The sequence below is a fragment of the Cololabis saira genome, chromosome 10 (assembly GCF_033807715.1).
Source record: "Cololabis saira isolate AMF1-May2022 chromosome 10, fColSai1.1, whole genome shotgun sequence".
NCBI classification, from domain to species: domain Eukaryota; kingdom Metazoa; phylum Chordata; class Actinopteri; order Beloniformes; family Belonidae; genus Cololabis; species Cololabis saira.
Genome location: NC_084596.1, coordinates 33,017,394 through 33,042,021, shown reverse-complemented (window position 1 = coordinate 33,042,021; position 24,628 = coordinate 33,017,394). Strand labels below are relative to the sequence as shown.

At 42.8% G+C, this 24,628-nt stretch overlaps 2 protein-coding genes across 3 annotated transcripts; one reads left to right on the top strand and one right to left on the bottom strand.

Annotated features, from left to right (window-relative positions):
• The first annotated feature begins 1,810 nt into the window (after nucleotides 1-1,810).
• gfi1aa (growth factor independent 1A transcription repressor a) lies at nucleotides 1,811-5,732 on the top strand. Of its 2 annotated transcripts, XM_061732622.1 has the most exons (7): nucleotides 1,811-1,887; nucleotides 3,046-3,279; nucleotides 3,394-3,597; nucleotides 4,089-4,483; nucleotides 4,664-4,801; nucleotides 4,944-5,109; nucleotides 5,196-5,732. In XM_061732622.1, exons 2-7 carry the CDS (start codon nucleotides 3,165-3,167, stop codon nucleotides 5,372-5,374), a joined length of 1,197 nt encoding a protein of 398 aa, XP_061588606.1. In that variant the 5' UTR covers nucleotides 1,811-1,887; nucleotides 3,046-3,164; the 3' UTR covers nucleotides 5,375-5,732. The 2 variants fall into 2 exon arrangements, with proteins under 2 accessions (XP_061588606.1, XP_061588605.1); XM_061732621.1 differs by lacking the exon at nucleotides 1,811-1,887 and having other exon boundaries at nucleotides 2,829-3,279.
• Nucleotides 5,733-6,205: 473 nt separating this feature from the next.
• Nucleotides 6,206-24,521, bottom strand: rpap2 (RNA polymerase II associated protein 2). Its single transcript, XM_061732620.1, has 12 exons — nucleotides 24,438-24,521; nucleotides 21,694-21,736; nucleotides 21,457-21,571; nucleotides 20,786-20,884; nucleotides 20,628-20,693; nucleotides 20,455-20,543; nucleotides 20,331-20,366; nucleotides 13,922-14,975; nucleotides 12,927-13,033; nucleotides 12,357-12,437; nucleotides 8,249-8,317; nucleotides 6,206-6,411 (listed from the first exon to the last, which is right to left on the bottom strand). The coding sequence occupies exons 1-12, from the start codon at nucleotides 24,490-24,492 to the stop codon at nucleotides 6,267-6,269; spliced, it is 1,959 nt and encodes a 652-aa protein (XP_061588604.1). The 5' UTR covers nucleotides 24,493-24,521; the 3' UTR covers nucleotides 6,206-6,266.
• Nucleotides 24,522-24,628: the final 107 nt, after the last annotated feature.

Sequence of the window (24,628 nt, the reverse complement as noted above, 5' to 3'; positions counted from 1 at the left end):
AAAACTGGCTAGTGCCACAAAAGATTCAGGGTTGATAAAACAAGAGACTGTGAGCAGCTTTATTGACAGAAATGTAAAAAATACATCTTCCCCCACAAGACCCGCACCAGCAGGACCCTTCCTCCTACTCCTCCTCTTCCTCCTCCTCCCAGGCTGATGGCTACATGAATGAATGAATGAATGAATTGTTTATTTATGTGTCATATACCTCTAAGGTGCCCAGCCTATAAGGGCTTACAAGACACAAATAAACTACGCCAGCAAACAAACATCAGCTGCATACGAACAAAAACACAAACACAAAATTATAAATTCCACTTATACATTACAGATCAGATCCTTTCTCAATTTTCATATAATTTGTCCTTTCTCTGTTTCCAGGCTCTCTTTATAAAAGGTAGCTATAGAGAAAACCTCCTCTTTAAAAAAACATTCCAATTTAGCATCATCCTCAGTCCAAAACAACTCAGGTTTACAATCTTGCATTTTCTGAAATAAAAACTTCCTGGCTTCATCATATAATGGACAATAAAACAAAAAATGAAGTTCATCCTCAACAACATTTAGATCACAAACACTACATAATCTTTCCTCTTCAGGAACAGAGTTATACCTGTTTCTATGGCCAGAGGGAGAATCCCAGTTTGCAATTGAGCACATAATGATATTTTTGATCTATCCAGGGGTAAAGTCACATAAGGTTCAGGACAATAAATATTCTTCATCAACCGGTAAGTTCTAAGTTTCGGTTTATGCCAGATGTCATTGGCCCATTTTTCTTTATACTCAAAGAATAACATACGCTTCACATACTGAATATTACACCGCTGACCATTTATAAAAATATGTTGTAGATCAGTTTCACTACAGATAGCATGTATTCCCTGACACCAAGGATAGTTATGTGTTTTGTCCCAATGGCTACAAGTGGGCCTCTATTTCAATCACATACTTGCTGTAATTGTACAAGAGCGAGAATCAAGGCCTGTGGGGAAGATGTGGTGGAGGTGCGGGGTGGGGGGCAGGAGAAAGGCTGTCGGAGCACTGATAGCACTCTGACTGCGTTTGGTTTCCTGTTCTGACTCAATGTGTAAAGTGTTGAGCTGCACGCGCAGTCACGCCGAGGCCGCGCCTCTCGCCGCGTTTCTTCCCTCCAGAGTCGGAATAAATAATACAGCATTCACTAAACGCGCAACTGAACATCCTTCAGTGAGGAATGTGAAATTTGCCATTTTAATCTCGGCTGATGTCCAAACTGTTAACCTATACGAGTGACACGATTATCATTTATTTGAAGTAGAAGAGGTGAAGAGTATAAGATGACAGCACAAGTCATTTGAAAGAGTTTTCTTACTTTCTTCTTCTTTCATTTAGTTTTTCTTTTTCATACCTCCACAGTAAATCTGGCTCCGAGTGTAAGCTGTAAATGGGAAAACAACCCCTAAAATAACAGAAGGAAGTCAGTTCTAACAAGGCAACATGATTTATTAGTAGAAATGCAAATGCTGGACGATTTTAGCAGTGCTGAGCTCTTTTATCAAGAAAATGAATCAGTGTTTTTGTGGGTCTGTCATGGCTGACGAACATGAAAATTAATTTATGAGGGAGGGGAAGAACAGGAGAGAGAGAGAGGGAGAGAGTGTGTTTGTATTTAAGGCTGATTTATGGTTCCACGTTACACAAACGCAGAGCCTACGGCGTAAAGTACGCGGCGACGCACGTACCCTACGCCGTAGGCTCTGCGTCGATTTAACGCGGAACCATAATTCAGGCTTAAGAGGCAGATAGTTTGCAGTGGCCCTGTATTGACACTGTTTTACCATTCAGAGCATTTATGTGGACACCGGGCCAGTGCGTGTCCTCGGGTTGGGACAGTGTCACAGCTGTGTGAGTATGGAAACACGTGTTTGAGCTTCATGCCTGGCTATCTCGTGCTCGCAGCTCCAACACGCAGCAGCTGCATCAAACAAACTCTGCTCCCACATCGGGCTTAAATCGATACTGCTTTGCTTTTGACCTTAAACACAGCCCAAATCTTCGCCATGATTTGCACTCAGAGCCTAACAGATTTCTGCTCACAACTTCTTTTTTTTTTTTTTGGCTTTAGGCTATATTTGATTTAATGTAGCCTATCATTTTTAAGATGTTATTTTCCTTTCCAAATTGCACTTATATTCTCGTTTTTCGCACTCTTCGTCAATGGGCATCTTAATTGGGTGTGCGCCTGGGCCTGGAGGGAGCTTTAATGATGTAAAGCAGTAAGGTTGAAGTGAGTGGAACTGTAAGAGATACCGCAGCTCCCCACCGGCAGGCTGTTGTGCGCACTGGCCGTGCGCTTCTCATTAACAGGATCACTTTTCAGCCAACCAAACAAACAAGTCATTATCCAGCTTTTCCTACATTCACCATGCCAGAAGCACAGACTTTTTTATGCCTTATTATAACTTAATTAAACAGCTAATAAGTGTGCCATATCGTCACAGTCCGCTCATTATGAAGCCGATTTAGATTAAAGTGCGACACTCTCGGAGTGGGCTTGGCCTCAAATCCAATCTCGGTTTTAATTTAAGTTATTTAATGTCTTGCATTACTTAATAACATTTCTGACAATGGTCAGTAATTGGGAACTAATCGATGTTTTATAGCCCTACACTCTTGTATGTTGTTGTTTTTCCCTGTGAAATAAAGTAAAATCTATTTAAAAAAACAGAATCTCTACAAAATTACACGATTCAACCTATATATTTTCAAAATCTTAAGATTATACAGGTTTGTCTAAGGAACCAGTATATCTACAGTTTACAACCTTCCCTTTTTGATATTCGGAGATCATTGGCAATATACCTATAAACACAGGGGCTATATCTCCTTTTAAACCCCGTATCTCTGGAGACCCCGCCGGGGGGCTTTTACTGATGTCCGGCTCCTGGCCACCTGCCCGGCGACACCTGGTAAACGATACTGCCTCTTTGCGCATGCGTAATGACCCGCCAAAAATCCCAACGCCGTCTCGCCTGACAACCAATGGTCTTCCAATCTGTCTAGAGATAAAGTTCGAGCTGCGTGGAGAGGACAGGAACCAAGAGGACGATTCCAGAGCAGAAGAGCACAGAGCAACAGCTTGGAGGAGAGTTAACAAGAAAAAAAAAAAAAGGAAAATAAACATGCCGAGGTCCTTCCTGGTGAAGAGCAAAAGGGCCCACAGCTACCACCAGCCCCGCTACCTGGACGATGCCTGCAGCAGCAGAGCGGACTCTGTGCCGGCTCACACGTGCGCAGGTGGGTTCATTTGTGCGTAATTACGCACGGATGTTTGGACTAAGCGAGTTCTAAGTGAGTTCTCATGATGGATATGTCGATCTTATAACTACAATTTAATTTTATTCTTAATAGAGTCCAAATCTCACGGGGAGTTTGGGACCCATTTGGAGCCGCAAGAAGACGTTAGGGGCGACGCGGACAGGCTGTCCCCCGGGGCCGGGCTGCGCTCTCCAGGGTCGCTGTCCTCCGGCTCCCCGCTGAGCTGCAGGGCCAGCGAGGGGGAACGATCACCCGACTGTGATTTCTGGCGTCCTCCGTCTCCGTCCTCCTCACCAGGTCCACACAATATTTTCTTTTCATTCAGACAAAAGTTCAGTAAAGTTTGTTAGAGTCATTTGAGCAGTTTTTGGTAAAAAAAAAAAAAAAACAAACAAGGTGAATCGTGTTCTTTACACGAGTTTTTAAAACCTAAAACTATTTTCAGTCACCAACAGTGCTTGAATAAGGGGAAACAATCTGGTCCGTGTGATATTTTTAGAGAGCAGATGCGAAACATGAACAGCCTAAAAGTGACATGGGGACGGTTTTAATATCTGACTGTTATCAAAGCTGTAAGTTGGCCCCAAATAATGTTTTGTTTTGTTGGTTGCTGAACCAGCAGAAAAATCTGTAATGGTTTTATATTATTATTATTGTTGTAATATTGTTGTTTTGGGGGGACTTAATCATACATTGACTTACCAAAGTATAATGTTTCGGCAAATAGGCTATACCTGGCGACTGGAGCTCAGTCAAAGTTTTCAAACGAAGTCCAAATTTCTCTGCAGATTCCGAGAAATGCTCCATTCCCGCAGTAGAAGAGGGTCACGTCAGCATCCCGCTCTTCCCTTACTCCTGGCCCAGATACTCGGGCTCCGAGCTGCGGCATCTGGCCCAGCAGGGGCCTTATCACCGGCCCCTCCGGGGCCACAGGGGGTCCCTGGCTCAGGCCGGCGTCTACGGCCCAGAGGACGGCAGCGGCGAGCCGCTGTACGCGCAGCGGGGCCTCGGGCCCGGATGCCTGCAGGATTACCCCGCCACGGCGCACCACATCTCCAGGATGCGGGACGCGGACGGCCTGTATCTGGCTGTAAAGCAGCCGCCCCGCGGCGCGGAAATCAAGGCAGAAAACGACTTCATGCACTCCAACCTCGAGTCGTTCAAGTGCATCAAATGCTGCAAGGTAAATGTTTACACACCTACAGACATAAATTTGAGTTTGGGAAGATGCAACAGCTTGGATCCGTATTTAAATGTGCACTCTCTTTTCAGTCATTTTAAAATGATATACATGTGGAAAATGATTTTTTACTCATTTTAAGATTGTTTAAAGTGGCTTAAGAGGTGTTTGCGTGCTTTTAAGGTGTTTTCGACCCCCCACGGGCTGGAGGTGCACGTGCGGCGCTCCCACAGCGGCACGCGGCCTTTTGAGTGCGGGATCTGCGGGAAAACCTTCGGCCACGCGGTGAGCCTGGACCAGCACCGGGCCGTCCACTCTCAGGTGAGACCCCGGAGGCCTGCAGGCCCACCGGCGTGCGTAAAGCGGCCCGATGGCATTGGTGGCATCATGCCTGCATATCTTTTATTATTATTAAATCTATTTTTTGAGGCCTCCCAGGTTATATTATGAATCTTTTGTACAGGAAAGGAGCTTCAGCTGTAAAATCTGCGGCAAAAGCTTTAAGCGTTCATCCACGCTCTCCACGCACCTGCTCATCCACTCGGACACGCGGCCTTATCCGTGCCAGTACTGCGGGAAGAGGTTCCACCAGAAGTCCGACATGAAAAAGCACACTTTTATCCACACAGGTGAGTCGCCGTGCGGCCACGACTTGTCCCGGGTGCGATCACGAGGCCAGGGTTTCAACATGAATGCGTTTGTGCTCCCGCCGCAGGTGAGAAGCCGCACAAGTGTCAGGTGTGCGGGAAGGCCTTCAGTCAGAGCTCCAATCTCATCACGCACAGCCGCAAACACACGGGCTTCAAGCCGTTCGGCTGTGACCTGTGTGGGAAAGGTTTCCAGAGGAAAGTGGACCTGCGGAGGCACAAAGAGACGCAGCACGGACTGAAATAAGCACATTTCAATGGTTTAACATTGAATCCTGCGCGCTGTGTACTGCGGCTGCGCAGATCATTTGGTGTGATGTATTGGCTTGCCTTACCTCTTATTTAACTAGTATGTTATGTTTTTGTTGACCATTTGTGTTTTTACATATATGTTTATGAAAATGAAGTTTATCGTTTATTTTAAAAGGTGAATACTTGAAATTGCTTTTAATATTGTGTTTATTTGTAAAATAGTGGTGGAATACATACTGACTCAAAGAGCTGTTGTCAGTTTCAATTATTTCATACAGGATTTAAAACAGAACTGAATTTATTTGTTAAATCTTTCTCGGTCCAGTGATTTTAACTGCGCATTGTGGAAAAAGAGAAGCTGTGTGAAGTCATGCAGACCATCAATCACGTCCCCAATCTACATGACAGGTCAAAGTGATATCTCTAATATTCAACAGAGGAACGTTTAGCTGCATGCGCCACCTGGCCAAAGCCAAATATTCCCAGATAAACAGAGTTCACATACCCATATAACAAATGGCAACGTGGGGCTATAAACCTCCATGTAAAGGAAGTGTGGAGAAATGGCACTGCTTTTATTACAGCAGAGGCCCGGCAATGAGCAGCGGGCGCATATGGCGTTTTCCGTGGAGAAAAGCTGGGTGTGATTTGTTTGGCCCTGCCCAGGTTAATAAACGCCCACAGCTCTGAAACTTCAAGGATCTGATTTGCACATATCTCACCACAGATTGTGTACATAATACTGCTCCACAGTACCACCTCTCTCTACACTCTTACAAGTTGGATCACTTAGTTTTTGTTTGAAAAAGAACAAACCAACAATAAATAAAACACACATGCTTTATTTAATTGTTCTATTTGCAAAAGCATACAGACATCTTGGGGTATCAGTGTTTTGGGACTTTAAACAGTTGAACTACGTTCAGAAGGTCCTGCTCTTGCAGGCCCAGCTCCCCCATCAGCGTATTCAAATACTCCACTGAATCTGCCATCTTCAAGGCTTCTCGCACCACTGGAGACACTTCTGCCAGCCTGAAACACAAAACACGCTAAAATAAATCACTGAGGGGGTTAACGGGCCGATCACACACGAGGCACCTGCAGAAAAACAGCACTGATTAATAAGAACTCATGCAGCCCGGAGCTCACATCTTCAGCTTAGACTGTTCAATTTAAGCCACTTATGATATATTAGAATAACAAAACATAAACTAATTTTAAAGAAGGTTTTTACTAGTTTTACACAGATTACTCTTGCTTTGTGGAATAAACCTCTACTCAGTGGCTCTATCAAGTCTTTAATACTGATATAAATGTCAAGGTTTTGATTTGAAAAACAGGATTTAACATGAGAAATCTGTAATATGTGATCGTGACAGGATACAATATCTAAAGCTCCCACAAACCCCAACAGACTGAGATGAAAGACACCAGTTTATAAATGTTTAATATGTATATCCCCTACAGCAACTTACAATATTACAAACATCAGGCAACATATGGCTGATGAAGATGTCATACTCCTAAGGTCCAGATAATCTTTGCATGTCAGTAACCGTTTATGCGTCATTTAAGGTCACATGACAGACAGGTACATTTTTACTAAAAATCATTGCAGTCAAACATGACGGCCCCGAGGTAAATCCTTAGAGGAACAGAGTTAGACTAGTCTTCACCCCCCCACACACACCCCACCTGTCCACCGGTGTGGAGGTGCACTGCTGGTTAGTCTCCAGTTCAACCCAGGATCTAGTGTTGCAGGGGGGGGCATCCATTATTCAGCCGGCCTGAACAATAGAGGCCAGACTAGCTCCACAGCTGCCACGCAGCAGACAGATAAGACAGTCCACCAAATTATTCATGACGGAGGAGTGGAGCGACGCACCGGCTCACGGGTTAAAGGGACCTGATGAAATCATAGAGTATCAGTCGGACGTGGAACCAAGAGTAGAGTAGGCAGATTGTCTAAAACTAATAAAGAAAGAAAAAAACAAACGTAAAAGCAGTGATTTAGAGAAGACACCTACAGTCGTCTCAAAAAGACAAATATATAAATATATCTTTTTCACATAGAGGAAAGTTTTTATAGTGTATAACTGTGTGAGTGGAAACAAATTAAGCTTCTTTCCAGAAAAACTGCTGTCTATTTGTTACAGTTATCAACCTCCAGTGGCGAGATTTAATAGGCTGCTGCCCCACAACCTGCTCAACACCTACTGTCTTTACCTGTATTCTTTTCAAAGAGCAGAATTAAGGTCCTAGTGTTGAGACAAGTGAGCAAACTGATGTGGGACCACAGAGCGAGCCATAAATCAGAATCAGCAGAGCATCAGGTGGACATTTTCCCAGAGAGGGCACCTTTAAGTGTGCGTTTTGCAAGAGTGTGTACAGAAGAACTAATGTGTGTGTGTTCTTAACATAAGCGCATGCAAGGGTGTTTATGTGTGCCTTCGTTCCTGCATCACGGATCTGGAGAGGGGCAATCAGGTAGAGATAAGACTGTGTGTACTCAGACGGGAGCAGCACGGAACTGCCCATGAACTGCCACACACACACACACACACACACACACACACACACACACACACACACACACACACACACACACACACACACACACACACACACACACACACACACACACACACACACACACACACACACACACACACACACACACACACACACACACACACACACACACACACACACACACACGGGAAAAACACCGTCAAAACTTCTAGCAGGTTTTGAAATGCACCACAAAGTCAATTTCTAAGGAGCTTGTTTCCGTGAGACGGTCCCGTTGTCTCGATTCATCCACTAAACTACTAACGAGCACATTCACACAAGTGCGTTGTTCACTTACAGATGCAGAAGCACCACAGCGATGAGGGTCCACTCTGGAGATTTGTGAATGATGTTTTTGTTGGTGAACCTGTGAATGAAACCAGAGATGACCAAAGGTCAGTCAAAGCTCCCAGACTTACGAGGTGCAACGATGACACGTCAACATACAGACAACTCGTGTCATAATTAGCCGTCTTAACACGGTGTAAGGAATCAACGTATGCGTAAAAGGAAAAAACTACCAACTACCAGATCCCTGCCTGCAACAGTGATGTACGACGCTCTGACAGCCTTGTGCATGTTTGCTGGTTTGAAACCTTTATCCGCAGGGCCTCAACAATGCAGAGAGAATTCCTGGAAGCAGGACTCTGGAGGTGTTACTTTACTGCCAGATGTGCTTTTAAATCACAGACACAGTGATTTGTTGAAAACATCCTTACCAGTCCATAACACATCGTACGTCTAAGTCAGGAAACGTTCAATTGTGGCACAAAGTTTGAGAGTTATTAAATAAACTGCAATTCTTATTACCTCTCTTATTGTATTTTCCTAATGGTTAAAATTGTAAACATAAAGCAATATTAATGACCAGTGGCACCTGGAGAAGTGGAAAAATGTCTCCTTATGGACTTGTCCATTAAATGATAAAACTTTGTCCATGTAGTTTGATACACCCTTACGATAAATGTAATTTATTATGCACCATAAAAAAAAATCTTCCTGTGACCCGGGGCTGCTGGATTATGGAAAGATTATTAGCAGAGCGATTATTTGGAAGAGTATGGATGCTCCTACATGAAGAATGTGGATAAGGGAGCTTTCTGTACTATTGGACTGGAAAGATTAACGTACATCGCCACGGGCAACCGAAAAGACTTTGCTGCAGTCTGGGAACCGTAGCTGCATATCATGACGGGTGGAAATGTAAGGTTTATCTGAAACAAATTTGTAATTGTTGTGGGAATATCTTTATTGTATTTATTTAATTTAAGATTTTTTTATTTTCTATATTTATTTTATTTTCTTTATCTATTCATTTCATTCATTTTATATTTTATTGTATTTTTTCTAATTAATGCAATTTAACTATCTATATCCGAACTGAAAATGGTGTAAAAGTGTATGTGTGTGATGTGAAAATAAGTGTATGTTTGGAAAAGTAAAAAAAAAAAAAATGACAAACGTATTGTGGAAAAAAATAAATAAAAAAAGAATAGTGATTATTGTGGTCATCACTGAAATCACTGTTATCATTTAAAATGATTATCCACAGACTTTTGAAACATGTTGCCTTTATCTGCTATAAACTTAAATTATGGACTGAATGAAAACGATTGAGGTCAGCAGAGCAAATGCTTGTCGAGCCGCTCAAATGATCCCTGAAAGACTTTTGGCCAGAAAAACCAGGATGACCTTCATTTTACTTGGGAATCATTCCCCAGTGGCCAAGTGTGTGTCATTCACAATACAACACAGAATATGTTGCCAAACATTTTTCTCTTGATTACATTTTTGTTATGATTGCTGGGAGCTAAAACTGAAATCAAGATAAAAATGTGATTAGATGGACAGTCCTACCTTTAAGTAAATCAGATTACACTACGTTAAGACTCTTTTCTGGACCTGTTGAGATGATTTTCTGCTACTCCCGTCACTTGTGAGGTGACTCTAGTGCCCAATGCCATCGTTTGCTTTAAGGTATATTTTTAGGAAACAATATGGTTTTCACATCATTTTGCTTATGAAATCAATGTCAGTTTGCCCATTAAGTTAGGCAGCAGAAACGTACTTACAACCTTTACAAAGCTGTCCGAGTGATCTATAAATCTGAATGAAGTTCAACTTTCTTCATTTGAAATAATAATCTACAAGCAGCTCAGTGCAGTTCTGAAATCAATATTTTCCCGAACTAAGACTACGTCCACACTATAGTGCAGTTACATTTAAAAATGAGAAACCTTTGTTAGGGCTGTGCCTGGTACCCACACTAATCCAGTGAGCATGACTGAAAAGGGGAGAAGAGCTGTAGTATGTGTGTAAGGGCGAGGCGTGTTATCACTCAGATCATTCAGAGAGGCCATGTCTAATCATGCAATCATACACTGCCACTGTTCCTCATTTCTCGTTCACAGACTAAACGGAGGTGGCACAATCTCCGTTTGGTCTTTGTGAACGAGCAATGAGGAACAGTAGCAGTTTAATCTGGTCAACTTTTTACCTCTGTGTGGAAAAGCCTATCCATCCATCCATCCAGCCCAGGTCATCCAGACCGAACAGCCCTTAGCAGAAGGGCCCTGAACCCCATACTCACTGAGCCTCCCACAGAACCACAAGGGACACGGTTGAATGCCTTCTCCAGATCCACAAAACACAAGTGGACTTGGGAAAACTCCCATGAACCCTCAAACACCCTGCGGAGGGTGTAGAGCTGGTCCAGTGTTCCACGACCGGGACGAAAACCGCATTGTTCCTCCTGAATCCGAGGTTCAACTATCAGCCGTATTCTCCTCTCCAGTACCCTGGCGTAGACTTTCCCGGGGAGGCTGAGAAGTGTGATCCCCCTATAGTTGGAGCACACTCTCCGGTCCTCCTTTTCAAAAAGAGGAACCACCACCCCGGTTTGTCACTCCCACGGCACTGTCCCTTCCTCCATGCAATGTTGCAGAGGCGTGTCAACCAAGACAGCCCTACGACATCCAGAGACTTGAGGTACTCAGGGCAGATCTCATCCACCCCCGGTGCCACTGAGGGGCTTAAGCTGGGCATACACTGTGCGATATTTCAAAGTGTTTGATTCAGCCCCATCTCAAACTGCACGACTAGATCGCTGAGTTCAAAAGTTGGCAGCCCACGATTTATGGTCTCACACTGTACGACCCGATGCTCTGATGCGACCCGTCTGCTCACACTATACGTTCATAATCCTCACATCGGACTTCTGTTACTGGAACTGCAACGTCAAAAAGAAGTGGAAGAGGAGGAACCCCGAAGTGGGAGACACCGAAGATGCTCAGCAAAAAAAAACACGCTGACTTAGCAATTTGTGCCATTCTGTGTGGCGATAAATGAAAAAAGGATTAAACAACGTCGTGATTGGACAAGAAATTGGCTGGGCAGACGTGGGAAATGCAGTCTTTTTTTTCTGCTATTAAAACATGATTTGTAATGTGAATTTGCAACACTTTAAACTACAATTAATATTTTTTGACGTGACATCAGAGATTGTGCATGCGCTCTGCGAAAGGATGAGGCCAATCGGGCTGTAGCTGCTTCAACTGTGCGATACCTTCACCAGCGACCAGGATTTCAAACACGCTTGATTTTTCTTGCGAGCACACGATTTGTGATCGGGAGCTCGTCGTGAGGTGTTACTCTCTCGTCGTTACCCCACGTATACTGCATGAGGGACGACCAACGATTGGGTCGAAATCTGGCCCGATCCAAAAAATGGAATGGAAAATCGGTTCAAAACGAGCAGACAATCGCACAGTGTATGCCCGGCTTTACAAACTACCTTGGGTGATGGAAGAGTACACCCCAGAGTCCACCTTACGGACACTGAAATCACTGTTACAGACTCATCTCTTCCCTGTCGTTAGGATGATGCCTACATGCAGCATTGCATTTGTATAAACTGCTTTGTTTCTTATATTCTGTGTGCTTTATAAAAAGATTTGACTTTAACAGCATATATTTAGTCTTCTTACATCAGAAGTTTCTAGGAGTAAAAACACAGAACGTTATTAGAAGCGGTTAGTAGAACTACACCTCTGGTCATATTTCATGTCCACTTTTAAGGATACACACATTTTCATCTTCTAATAATCTTGTGATCAATGATCTCAAGCAGGATACTTTCATGTTTAGATCATAGCTGCAGGCAAGTGCCCGAGGGTTCAGAAATACCAGTGATAACTTTCAGGATATTTCATACGGTGAGAATCTAACTGCAATTACTGTAGCAACAAATGAAGAACATGGAGTGAAAAATAAATCAAATGCATTAAATCTTAACATACGTTGTTGGGTCCAAGGATGTCTTTTCAATTCACCTCTAGAAGTCAGGTGTTTAACTGCACAAATGTTGCTAAAGGGAAAAAGAGCGAGTGTGTGTGTGCTGTACTGACCTGAACGTCCTGACCAGGTTGTTTAAGTGGGTGGAGACGTCACTCATGGTGAGGCACAGTGGGCCTACAATGTTCCTGAGGCTAAACGCCACAGGGACACATGAGAACATGAATTAATGTATCTGTTTGTTTAAGCTGTTTGAAAAAAAAAAAAAAAAAAAATCTAAATGCAGCAGTAACTTCATACTGCAGAGGGCGGAGCAGGACGACGCCAGAGCCAAAGACACTGACTCCCACTTTTTAAATGTTCGGGTTGCGTCTTCAAATCTTGTTCCATCTATTTTTTTTTTAATATTAGTGTGTTTGTGGTGTGAGAATAAATGAAGATAATTAATGTTACTTTGGACACGTGGAACCTCGAACAAAATGAATCAAATCTTTGTACAGTTAGTGAATGAAGAGATTGTCAAAATAAAGAAGTTGCAGAAAAAAAAGATACTGCTGATTAAAGTGCACCAAAATAAAATTGTCAAAATAAAGAAGTTGCTTAAATATAAAATTGCGTGCACCAAAATAAAATTAGGAAACCTTTTTGCACATCTTGATAAAAAACAAGAGACACATGCTCACCAGCCGCTGAGCTTCTCCACTGTGATTTTCTTCTGTATGAGCTGCTGAGCTTGAGAGTCGACGAGCGGCAAAACTGGATCCTTTGTGCTCTTGTCCTGGGCGGTTGCCTGGGGCGACAAACAAACGGGACTGTTCTCAGGAGGCCAGAGACACAGCTATAGACCCAAATCAGGCAAAGTTGGGATAATAGACAAGATGTTTAATTTTAAAAAAAAAAGTGAGACTTAGATATTCTTTTACTTCTTTGCAGAACAAAAATATTCCCTATTTTTTTCCCCCAAATCAGTGATTCTCTTCGTTAACATACATCCATTTTTGCACCATAAGTGGCATGTGCTCCAAACCAAGACTTAAAGGACCCTCTAGACGAGAGTTACCAGCACAAATCCAAAAGCCAGGCTTTGTGACGGTTCTGGGTTGCATCAGTGCCCTTAGCAAAGATTAAATACATTTAGCAGCATTATTGGAGAAAAGTAAAAGTTTAGAGCAAAACATTCTGCTTCAAGATCACATCTTTTCCCCTTTGTGTCTTTTTTTAATGGCTGAGGAGGATGAGGGTACAGGTACTCAAATGTCCTGCGTGCAGTCCTGACCTTCCCTAACAGAGACTCTGGAGAACTGTGACGGTGCCATACTGTCATTGCAGATTTAACCACCTGTTCACAGGAAGAATCATTCAAAAAGAACAACTCTTCATCACTTGTCTTCAATGCCAGAGACAGTGGTAACATTTCAAAACAATGTTTTGTTGTGAAATGCAGAAATATGTTGTATAAATAAAACAATATATTGTATTAAAACATACAATTAAGTACACTAAAAGAAAATAACAGTTTAATTCTGTCTGCAGTGTAATAAAAGTCACAGTAAATGTGAGAATTGCTGCGTTTTGTCCACATCGTTCCAACTTTGCTTGATCTGGGATTGTTATCTGTACATTTAAGTGTCTGGATACGATAGTTCCAGATTAGGTTCCCACTTCCTCCTCCACTTACCTCATTTCCATTCAGCGGCCCTTCCTGGTCAGGCAGGACCCAGGTCCCCTTGTAAAACTCTCTGACTTTGAGCTCCATCTGCTGGGTCGCCTTCTGCAGCGTCTCATAGTCTGGAGCTGCAGCCGACGGCGTTTGCTGCTCCTCAGCGCCGGTCGACGTCACATCATCCTCGAGGTCATCCTCGTCCAACTCCTCCGTTTCTTCCTTCACATCAGCGGCAGCGGAAGCCGCCGGAGGATCGATGCCGTAAAGAAACGTCACAGTCTCATCGGTGCGCCACTCTTTTAAAGTTGCTTTCAAACCCTCCAGAAGATTCAGCCGCATGGCATCAGGTGCAGCAAGGTTCTTCAGCAGATCTCGCAGCCCTGCCGCTCCTGTCCTGCTCATTCCCACCTGTGTGATGTTGAGGCCGGGCGGGTCTGACGAGGGTTTTCTGTGCTGGTCCTGACTGGCAACAGTCAACGTCGAAGGAGGGGGATGCTCGCTTTCTAGTGAGGGTTTTGTTTCTACGGCAGGAGACGTAAGTGGGGATGTTGGTTCTGGCTGGTCAGGACTTTGAGTGAAGATTTCAGATAAACACGTGTTTATCTTTGCTGTGACTTCTTCCACACTTATGTCCTCAGGTGAGTCCCTCTCTCCTTGTGCTGCTTCGTCAGTGTTTAGTCTGTGCAGCTCTTTTCCAACAAAAGGCTCTTTGCTTACTTTCTCTTTTCTTATTTCTTTTTTCTCTTTGGTTTGACTTCGGTGAAGTTCAGTCTCATCTCCGTTTCCTTTCATCAGCAGATTCTGTCTCATCTTAACCTCCTCGTGTTTCCCTTCGCCGTCTTCATCTGTGCGTTTCGGCAGGTCCCCCCAGTGCACCCTGGGTTTTTGCTGCTGGGAGACCACGCTGGAGACAAAGTCCTGCTCTCCGTCGCTGCCATCGCTGTGGCCAGCTCCCGCCGAGCTTTGTCCATCGTTGTTGAGTCCTTCGGATGATGAAGCCAGCGGGTTCTCGATCTCCCCCTCTGCCAGGCGTCTTGCAGACAGCATCACCTCCTCTCCAGAGCGCCCCCTGGACATACACACAACACTGGATCAAAAACATCCTTTCAGAAATGTTGGTACACATTTAAAATATAAATAAAAGCAGATTACAAAGCTTTGTATTCAGCGTATTTTATGTATTATTTTATTAAATGCAGTCACAACATAACCCTGGAAACAAATCAAATGTTGAAAATGAGACATTTTATAATTTCATGATGAGCTTTCTTCGAACTTGGTGGTAGCAATGAGTTTAAAGAAAAAAAAAAAAGGTTTGACAGGGGCGACAAAAGTGGAAAAAGTAGACGGTTTTAAAAAGAAACACCTGGAGGAACATTGTGCAACTATTAATGTTAACTGTCAACATCCTGGTTATTATAGGAGCATCTTAGAGGTAAAAGATACACGTCGATCAGTGAAAAACTGACTAGAAACTATTTCAGAAAAATGTTCCTTTGCATGAAACTGTCAAGACCTTGAATGTGTCTTCATCTACACTACATCCCATCATCACAAGCTTCAGAGGACCGGGAAAAGTCAACACCAGATGCCTTTGATCTTTGGGCTGTTAGACGTGCTGCGTTAAAACCAGACATGATTCTGTCATGAAAACCATTTCATTGGCTCAGTAACACTTGCAGAAGTCCTGGTCTAAGAACACTGAGCAAGGCCTTATCCCTAACTGCTCCATGGTGTGTGTCTCAGATGTAAGTCGCTTTGGATAAAAGCGTCTGCTAAATGACAGTATTAGCAGTAGTAGTATAATAGCAAATGTGTTATGCTCAAAATATGTTGTCATACATATGTGTGAAAACTGCAACTGAGCTGAATGGACCCACAGTCACAGTTGTGGTGATGTGTGATGTTCTGACCGTCAGAATCTAAACCAATTAAAAAATACCAACAATACTACTGAAGTTCAAGATGATGCTCTCCCTTTTTCACTTCCAGAAGAAAAAAACTGAGATGTTTATGAAACATCTGACTGAAAACATGTTCATCAGTTTGAAGTTCTGTGTTTAAAACGGAGAATTCCAAATAGAACTTTAGTGACTTGTGGAGGTGCTTGTGATGTCATCAATTGTGATGTCATAAGAGTTCCAAAGGCAGATGTTTGCTGGATTCTTGTCGTTTGCACCTCAAACCTGAGAGACAAACACTCTTTTGACACGCGATTCAACCAAGACAAACGCACGTATTGAATTTAAGCAAACTCAAGCCTGAAGGTTCATTCTCTCTGGTTCAGAAACACTGATCTGAGACTAGATTGAAGGATGTCCTCTTGGCTGAGCTCAGATGCCATCGACGCATCAGGTAAGAGCCGTAAAAAACACCAGTTCAACAGCGAAACTGGTCCCTGGTGCCACATTCGGGTGTTTCCTGTAAAACAAAAGACCAGGACTGAAAAATACTGCAGAGAATCAACTTCAGCAGAGTTTGTCAGTCGAGTCCAGTGTTGCTTTGAAGGCGCTTTCCTCCCAGACCCCTTTTTTATGTCCATGAACTCAGTGAAATGATCATGAAGTTCGGGAGAGAAAATACCTAAAGTTAAAACCACTCGTAAAGGTTTTTGTGTGTCTGTATGTGGTGTGAGACTTTGGAACAGTCTGGATATCCAATACAAGCAATGGCAAAATATCCACAGATTTGAATTGCTATATAAACATATGGTCTGGTCAAAGTATAAAGTGAGTGGGTTGTAACACTGTGTTAAATCAACTTCGGTCTTGAAATGTTGATGTGTACTTGTTGTTCCTCATTAAGTTGGTATGTATTGTCCATTACCTTCTGGTACTGTTGTCCTTACCATTGCTGGTATGTATTATAAATGTAAGTTAACAGTTAACTGTCACCCATGGTGATAATATACATTGTTCCTAATTTTACACACATTGTGGTTATGAAATACTGTAGAATAGTTTTATTATAATTTGATATAGGTCTTTTGTTCATTGTTCGGGTTTAAATGTTAAGACAGGAGGAAGCCTTAAAAATCTATCAAGTTATTGATGAGAAACAGGGGTGGGATTAAATAAGTTTTCTTCTTCCCTTTCCCTTTCGAATGTTAATGAATTAATTTTAATATTGAACCTGCACGTCTACTGTTAAAAGGTATTTGCTTAATTTTCTGTTGCACTAAGGTCACTTATGTTGAAAAAATGTTGTACCGCTTGAAATAAATATGAACTGAAGTATCAGCGGTTGATGCGTCCACGTCTCAGCGGTGCGTCTGTGTTTTGTTGGCCGAGGGACGGCCGTCACTCACACGTCTGTCCATGTTCACCGTGTCTCCCCACAGTCACACAGTCCACACCTGAGATCCAGGCGGGCCAAACTCTGCTTGGAAACTCCTCCAGTTACTCTGTTCTGGAGTTCATCGGTGAGGGCTGTTTTGGCAAAGTAGCCAGGTGTCTGAATCTGGAGACCAGAGAGACGGTGGCCGTAAAGATCCTCAAGAAGGAGTCTGACCAGGACACTGAGAAAGAGGTCCATCCCTGGACTCCTGTTCTTCATGTTGACATTTTTCCTTTGCGAGCAGATTCAACACCATGAAATGCCGACACTCGTTTCTATAATCCAGTATTGTCCTTCTCTTGTCTTCAGGTGTCCATATTAACGACCATCAATCTCCTGAATCCAGACCTCTGTAACCTGGTGAAGTTCTTCGAGCGGTTTGAGCACGTGGGCCAGACCTGTCTAGCATTTGAGATGCTGGACAGGAATCTGTACGATGTGCTCGCAGAGCAAGAATATGAGCCCATGTTTCCAAATGAGATCCGCCCGATTGCAAAGCAGGTTTGTGTTACTGTAGGAAGGACAGATCAGCTGCTGCTCACCGCTGCAGAAACATCAGTCTCTGTGTAGCTTCATCCGTCCCGTCTGGTTCTGTCTCTCTGCAGCTGCTGGTGGCCTTAGACGCCCTGAAGGGTCTGGGCGTCCTGCACACCGACATCAAACCTGACAACGTCATGGTCGTCGATGCCTGGGAACAGTCTCCCAGGGTTAAACTCATCGACTTTGGTGAAGCCATCCCAGCCTCCCACGTGCAGCCTGGGTTAGAGTTACAGCCAACGGGGTACAGGTGGGTTCACCTGCACGGCTCAGCCGTCGGCCCAGACGTGCTGCGTGGGCTCAGCAGCTCTCTCAGACTCTGCTCTTGTGTTTCCTCCTCAGCTCTCTCATACTCTGCTCTGGTGTTTCCTCCTCAGCTCTCTCATACTCTGCTCTTGTGTTTCCTCCTCAGGGCGCCAGAAGTTTCTCTCGGCCTTCCCTTCACTGAGGCCGTAGATGTGTGGGGGCTGGGCTGCGTCCTGGCCTTCCTCTACCTCGCTGACAACCTCTTCCCCGTCACATGTGACTATCAGATGGTGAGTGAGCCGACTGGGACGCGTGTCCAGACGCAGGTGGAACTTTCTGCAGAGCGTCAGCTGATGCTGTAAATGTGTCTGCAGATGAGGTGCCTGGTTGAGATCCTGGGTCAGCCGGAGGAGCACGTGCTCCGTGCTGGACTGTATACGCAGTATTACTTCATGCAGGAGGAGGTTGCTGACGGCACAGGATGGAGGCTGATGGTAGAGAAACGTGTTTTATTGATCAGAGGAGGTGGCAGGATTTGATTTGACATCTTCTTAAAGTTCTTGTGGATTTTGTTCCTGCAGACACCAGAGGAATATTCATCAGCCAACGACGTGGAGGCAGGACAGCCGGGCTGCTTGTTTGAGCTGCCCACGTCTCTGGGTGGCCTGATTGATGTAGGTGCTCTCTGCTGCTCTGTAGCAGCTCACACTGAACCAGTGGCAGTTATTGATCTGTTTCTGAGGGCTGATCAGCTGACGTGTTTCCAAACTCAGGTGTATCCAAAAGTTGAAGCTGCTGAATACGAGGACAGGAGGGCCTTCTGTGATTTCCTGAAACATTTACTGCATGTTGACGGGGATCAGAGAATCTGTCCACGTGAAGCTCTGCTGCACCCGTTCATCACCATGTCCCACCTGAGCGAGCAGCCGGACAGCAGAGACTAGTAAGGGATCAGCTCTGCTCACGCTGGAGCTACGACTCATGAGGTTGGAGGGACGACTGGTTAACTGACCGATACATTAACTGAGTGTCGTATATTCTTGCAGTCTGGAAATGTCCCAGGTTCTGATGGAAGTCTGTCCGGTGGAGGACTCGGCTGACGGGGTGAAGACCTCTGCAGCTGCTGAACCTGATCCAGACGCAGTCATAGGTCCACACGGAGACACCGGCGATGACCGTCCAGACAGCAGGTCCATCCATGGATCAGGATTCACACCTGGACCCTGTGATGAAGATCCTGACTCTTCCTCTGATGGATCAGGATTCACACCTGGACCCTGTGATGAAGATCCTGACTCTTCCTCTGATGGATCAGGATTCACACCTGGACCCTGTGATGAAGATCCTGACTCTTCCTCTGATGGACGTGAAGCAGCAGACTCGGTCTCTTCTGGTCCCTTCAACAAACTTCTGAAGAGTAAACTCTTCAGGAGGATCAAGGCGTTTTTCTGCTGGCATCCTGCTGTGGAGGACTGACTTTCCTCTGATCTGTGACAACTTATCACCACAGTCACTTTGTACAAATTGTATATATTTATTTGAATAAACATATTGATTATATTGCATTGCAATGCCTCAGTTTGCTTTTAAAGAACTGCCTCATCATCAAAAGAAGTCTATAATAAAAAACACACAATCTTCCCACCTTTGTCAGGGTTTGGTCCAGAAAGACGCTTCTACTCATCAAATATCAGAATCAGACTTTCAGTTGGAAGTCGAGAAATTCTTTGTAAACATTGCAGTTAAAAAAGAAATGAAAGCTGACTTTAAGAAAAGTCTGATGTTTATACGCCCTGAATCAGATAATACAATGTTTTTAGTGAAGTGACCTTGAAAAAGATCCCGGCATCCATCTGTAACTCCATGTACCTGCCAGGTGTGAATTAGAAATGTTTGTAACGGTGCATATGTTGTGGGATCAGGGTATCACACCCTGTCCACGACGTGTCGCTGACGCTGCAAAGACTTCCTCACTAATAGATCCCAATAGAGAAGACAGATGAATCAGACCCATGAGTTTCATCTCATTAAACTTCTTGCTTGAACTTCAAAACGATGCATTTCAATTCTCCTTTGTGCCGGCGAGCAACAGCACAAAAAAAACAGACTGAACCAAACTGGAAATAAAAACTAAATCGAGAGCTGAGCTCAGATCTTTTGGATGAGTCTTTTATAATACTTTATAATAATCTCTTTATTGGGACTTTTCTTTTTTTGCCTTTTAGACCTTCTTTTCTGTTTTACCCGTGACATTTCATCAGCTGACATTTATATATTTCCAAATTTTAATAAACAGAGTACATACCCATCTCCTTTCTTCAGTAACTTAATCCCTGGAGGACTGTCGGAGAGAGAGAGAAAATACATTTAGAGCTCACAGCCAGTTCGTAGTTCACATTAAGGACAGAGCGCAGAGTCGGCACAAATACCTTTCGTGCGTCCGGAGCCAAAGAGGCGTCTGTGATATTTGTAACTCAAACTCTTTGGAGGATTTGTAGCAAAAGTTACTGCAAAACATCTAAAACAAAGAAAAGGGAAAAAAAGAGCTCTTGATGGCTTCTTTAAACATGTTTTGGTCAATGTAAAATGCAGATGCACCAACCTTACGCTCTGTGATGTCAAACACCCTGTTAGTCTTCGTACATATTCTAAATTGTTGAGTTGGGATCTATGGAATAAAGAAGAAAGGTATCACTGACTCTTGAGAAATGGCATTTGATAGTTGCACAGGACCAGGGTGACTGTAATAAATAGTCTTACCTTGCCAAGTTTATTTGAACATATTGGATAACCACAACATTTTAAAATGGATCTCTCCTCAACGGTATCTTTGTAGTTAGCAGTAGTGATGAACTTGGCCTGTGAAGAAAAGAAAGCATTATAAGTTCCCCTTTTGGGCTCTGATCACATTTGGCATGTTTGGTTAGATTGAACTCAGGTGCGTTTCACCTTTTACATAAACACATGTGAACGTTAAGACCCAAACGTTGCTCGTCTAGCAGATCAAGACCCTGGGGCAAGGCGGGTCTCAGCCTTCTCAGCGTGACCTCTGGTTGGTCTTTTGATTCATTCAATGCTACAATCTTCTGCTTTGGACCAAACTACAAATCTGACAAGACTAAAGTTTTATAAGTAAATCGGTTTTAACACAAGTAAACAGGTTTTCATTATTTTTGTAGATGTTTTTAAATTCAATGCGTTAAAATTAAAAATTGAAGTACCATGTGGTCTCTTGTTTTATACCACACTTATAAGTACCATGACATAATTGATCATGTATTCATCACAAATGGATAAAATCTCTAAAATATTTACAAAAAGTAAAATAAAATGTATGTAAAAAAACCATATATGAAAGTGTGTGTTTATCAGGCATCTCATTACAGTTAAAACCGTTTTGTCCACTCTAAAACTGACGACTTGATACATACACAGTCGACCAGGAAGTCCTCGGCCACGCTGTCCTCTAGGAGGCGCTCCACCACTTTAAGAGCTCTTCTCTCCAGCTCTAGTTGCTGCATCAGCTGCTCCTTCACCTGTTCCCTCCTGACACAAAACAACATCAATGCATTTGGAGGAAAAAAGAAATATTCACTCAGCTTTTCTGCTCGCTGTCTGAAATGGTGCACGGATACAAACATGCACTCAGCGAGAACACGCCCTTTCACCTTTTAGCTTCTTCCTCAGCGGTGAGCTTGCCACGCCTCCCACCTGTCACACAAACCACAACAAAGTCAAAACGTTGTTTCTCTTTAAATGTCCTCTGCGGGTAACCTCTAGCATAATTAGTTTTTTTTCTTGTTCCGTTTTTAACTTCGAGCTTTAAGAAGTTTCACAAAAGTTTACTATTGAGGAATTACAGCAATTTTAAATCAAAAGTATCTGGACAGTCGACTGAAAAGAGGCTAAATGGTCAAATTTGGTCTATTCAGATTCAGATAGATTCAATTGAGATTCCCTCATTATTTCAAGACCATTGAAGCAGATGACAGGTCTGGAGTTGATGTCAGGTACTGAGTTGCATTTGGCAGCTGTTTGACTGGAACTACTAATATGAACTCCACAGAGATCTCAAGTGGAGGGTAAGGAGGGCGTCATTAGGCTGAAAAACAAACATACATCTATTTCTAGAGCGATGTGGCTAGAACCTTTAGTGCAGTCAAATCAGCATTATTTTCTTGAAAAGAAAAAGCACACTGATGACATTAATATCAAAATGAATGGAAGAACATTGACACTAAATAGGATTTATGCAGAATTATTTCCTCGGTGAAGGAAGAAAAAAAAACACATCAACAAAAATAAAGAAGTGAGACACCTTCATGAATGCAAGTACAGAAGGATAACAAAGAGGTGTAAACTGCTGGTAACAAGACAGGAAAATCAGACCATCCAAAAAGCCTTCGATGTTATAGAATCTGATTTTTTTCCTTTTTCAAGATGAACCACAATAAACCACTAATTTAAATGATGGTAAAAGAAAAGTATCAGCTTATGATCGCCATGTGTAAACCATGGTGGAGGCAGTGTGATGGTATGTGCATGTATGGTTGCCAGAGATATGAGGTCAAGTGTTTACTCATGTGGTGATATTTAGCCAAATGCTACAAAGCCGATAGGACAATGCTTCACCGTGCGGACAAATAAACATATTGCAAAAGCAACTCAAGACTTTTTGAAGGAAGATAAATAAAATATTCTTCAATGGCCAACTACGTCGCCTGATGTCAACCCAAGAGAGCAGCTTTTCAGTTACTGAAGACAAAACTGAAGGCAGAAAGGATCCCAAACAAGCAGCAACTGAAGGTAGCAGAAGTGAAGGTCTGGCAAAGCATCTCCCTGGACAAATCTCTGAATTTGATTATGTCCACGGGCTTCAGACTTTTAAAAATGTTTAAAAATCATGATTACTATAGTTATACTACTTTATTCAAAACATCTGAGCTCCTGAAGTTGGAGGTAGTTTGCTTAAAATTGCTGTAATTCCTAAATAGTAAATGTCATATTTTCTTAAAATCTCTTAAATTAAAGCTGAAAGTCTACACTTTGATCACATCTTTACTGCTTTATTTCAAATCCATTTTGGTGATGTATGAAGGCATAATCCTAAAAACTACCATTGTTCGAATATTGCTGGACCTAATATATGAATGTTGCTCCGAAATGTGGCTTTCACTGCGACACAAGAGGAAGATCTGTACTTCAATATTATTCTCACAGAATTAAGCATAATTGTCAATAATAAAGAGTATTTTTTAGCAATTCTTTAGAGAAGTTTCCTTGACCTTCTTGTCTACTGAATAGGCTGTCGTGGGTCATGACTTTTTAATTCAATTTGTATAGTGGCTTTTCAAGTAAGATACAGTTGTTCTTATAGATCTAGTGTTGACCGAATGCATTCTTGTCTCAGTTGGCTGAAGGTGAATCATAGGTTATCTACCAGTTTATTATTATTTATTGTAAACATTATTCATAGCAGGCATCCCACTGCCTTCTCAAATCAGATTAGTTATAGTGCAGATGTTCATCATTACAGTACCAGAGCTTCAACTCAGCGTCAACTTACATTACCAAGACCAAGAACTAATTTAATGAAAAACACTGTTGAGCAATTTCATCATGGAACACTCTTCCTTTAAATATTAGGAGCATTCCAAACAAGAAATCATTCAAAAAACATGTTAAGTCATTTTTTAGATTGGAGAGTTAGTGTTATGTTATCATTTTGGGAACTGTGATTTATTCTTTTTCTTCTTTTCTTCTCTTTTTAATTGCAATTGGATCTGTGTATGTTTTGTAACTGGAATTGTATGTTATTGTTGTTTATATTGTACTTTTTAAATAGGACCCCCGGAAGACTAGCCTGTCGTTTGTGCGTCGGCTAATGGGGATCCTTAATAAACATAAACATAAACAGAAGTCTGGTTTTATAAAGTTAAATCTGTGTTTAGTCACAGACCATTTACTTCTCATAGGACAGGGAGTTTATCAATATTAAAGTCAGAGAGAAAAGGTATTGAATCCCCCTCGAAGGCAGTACAATACTAGAGGGAGTTACTGTGCTATCTTTCCTTAATAAAAGTTTTTACCAAATGTATATTTTAATGTCCCTACAAACAGATGACCCATGTAAATAACACTAACATAACCTGGGCATAAACAACAATAATATGTAGCCTACTTTGTTTCTCCAGGGCCCATATACATTGATTAGGCTGATAGCTTTTATCCATTTATTTGGAAAATGTATTTGGAATAAAAGCACCACAGGAGAAACTTTAGTAAGATAAACGAAACTGCGGTGACAACTTCATCTTTCAGTGCTTTCTTTTATATTTACGATATTAGGTTGTAGAAGCGTTTTAAAAGCCTATTGTGTGAATGACTAGATGAATTATGAGCGAAAACGCACCTTTTTTAGACATTTTGGCCGAGCTCACGCTCCTCCGGCTCTGCTCCGCCGCCATGCTGGCTCTGTTTCCTCCGGTTCACCTTTGACCCATGACGTAGGCTAAGCCTGAATTATGGTTCCGCGTTAAATCGACGGCGTAGCCGACGGCGTAAGCTACGCGGCGACGCGCAACATATGGTGCGCGTCGTCGC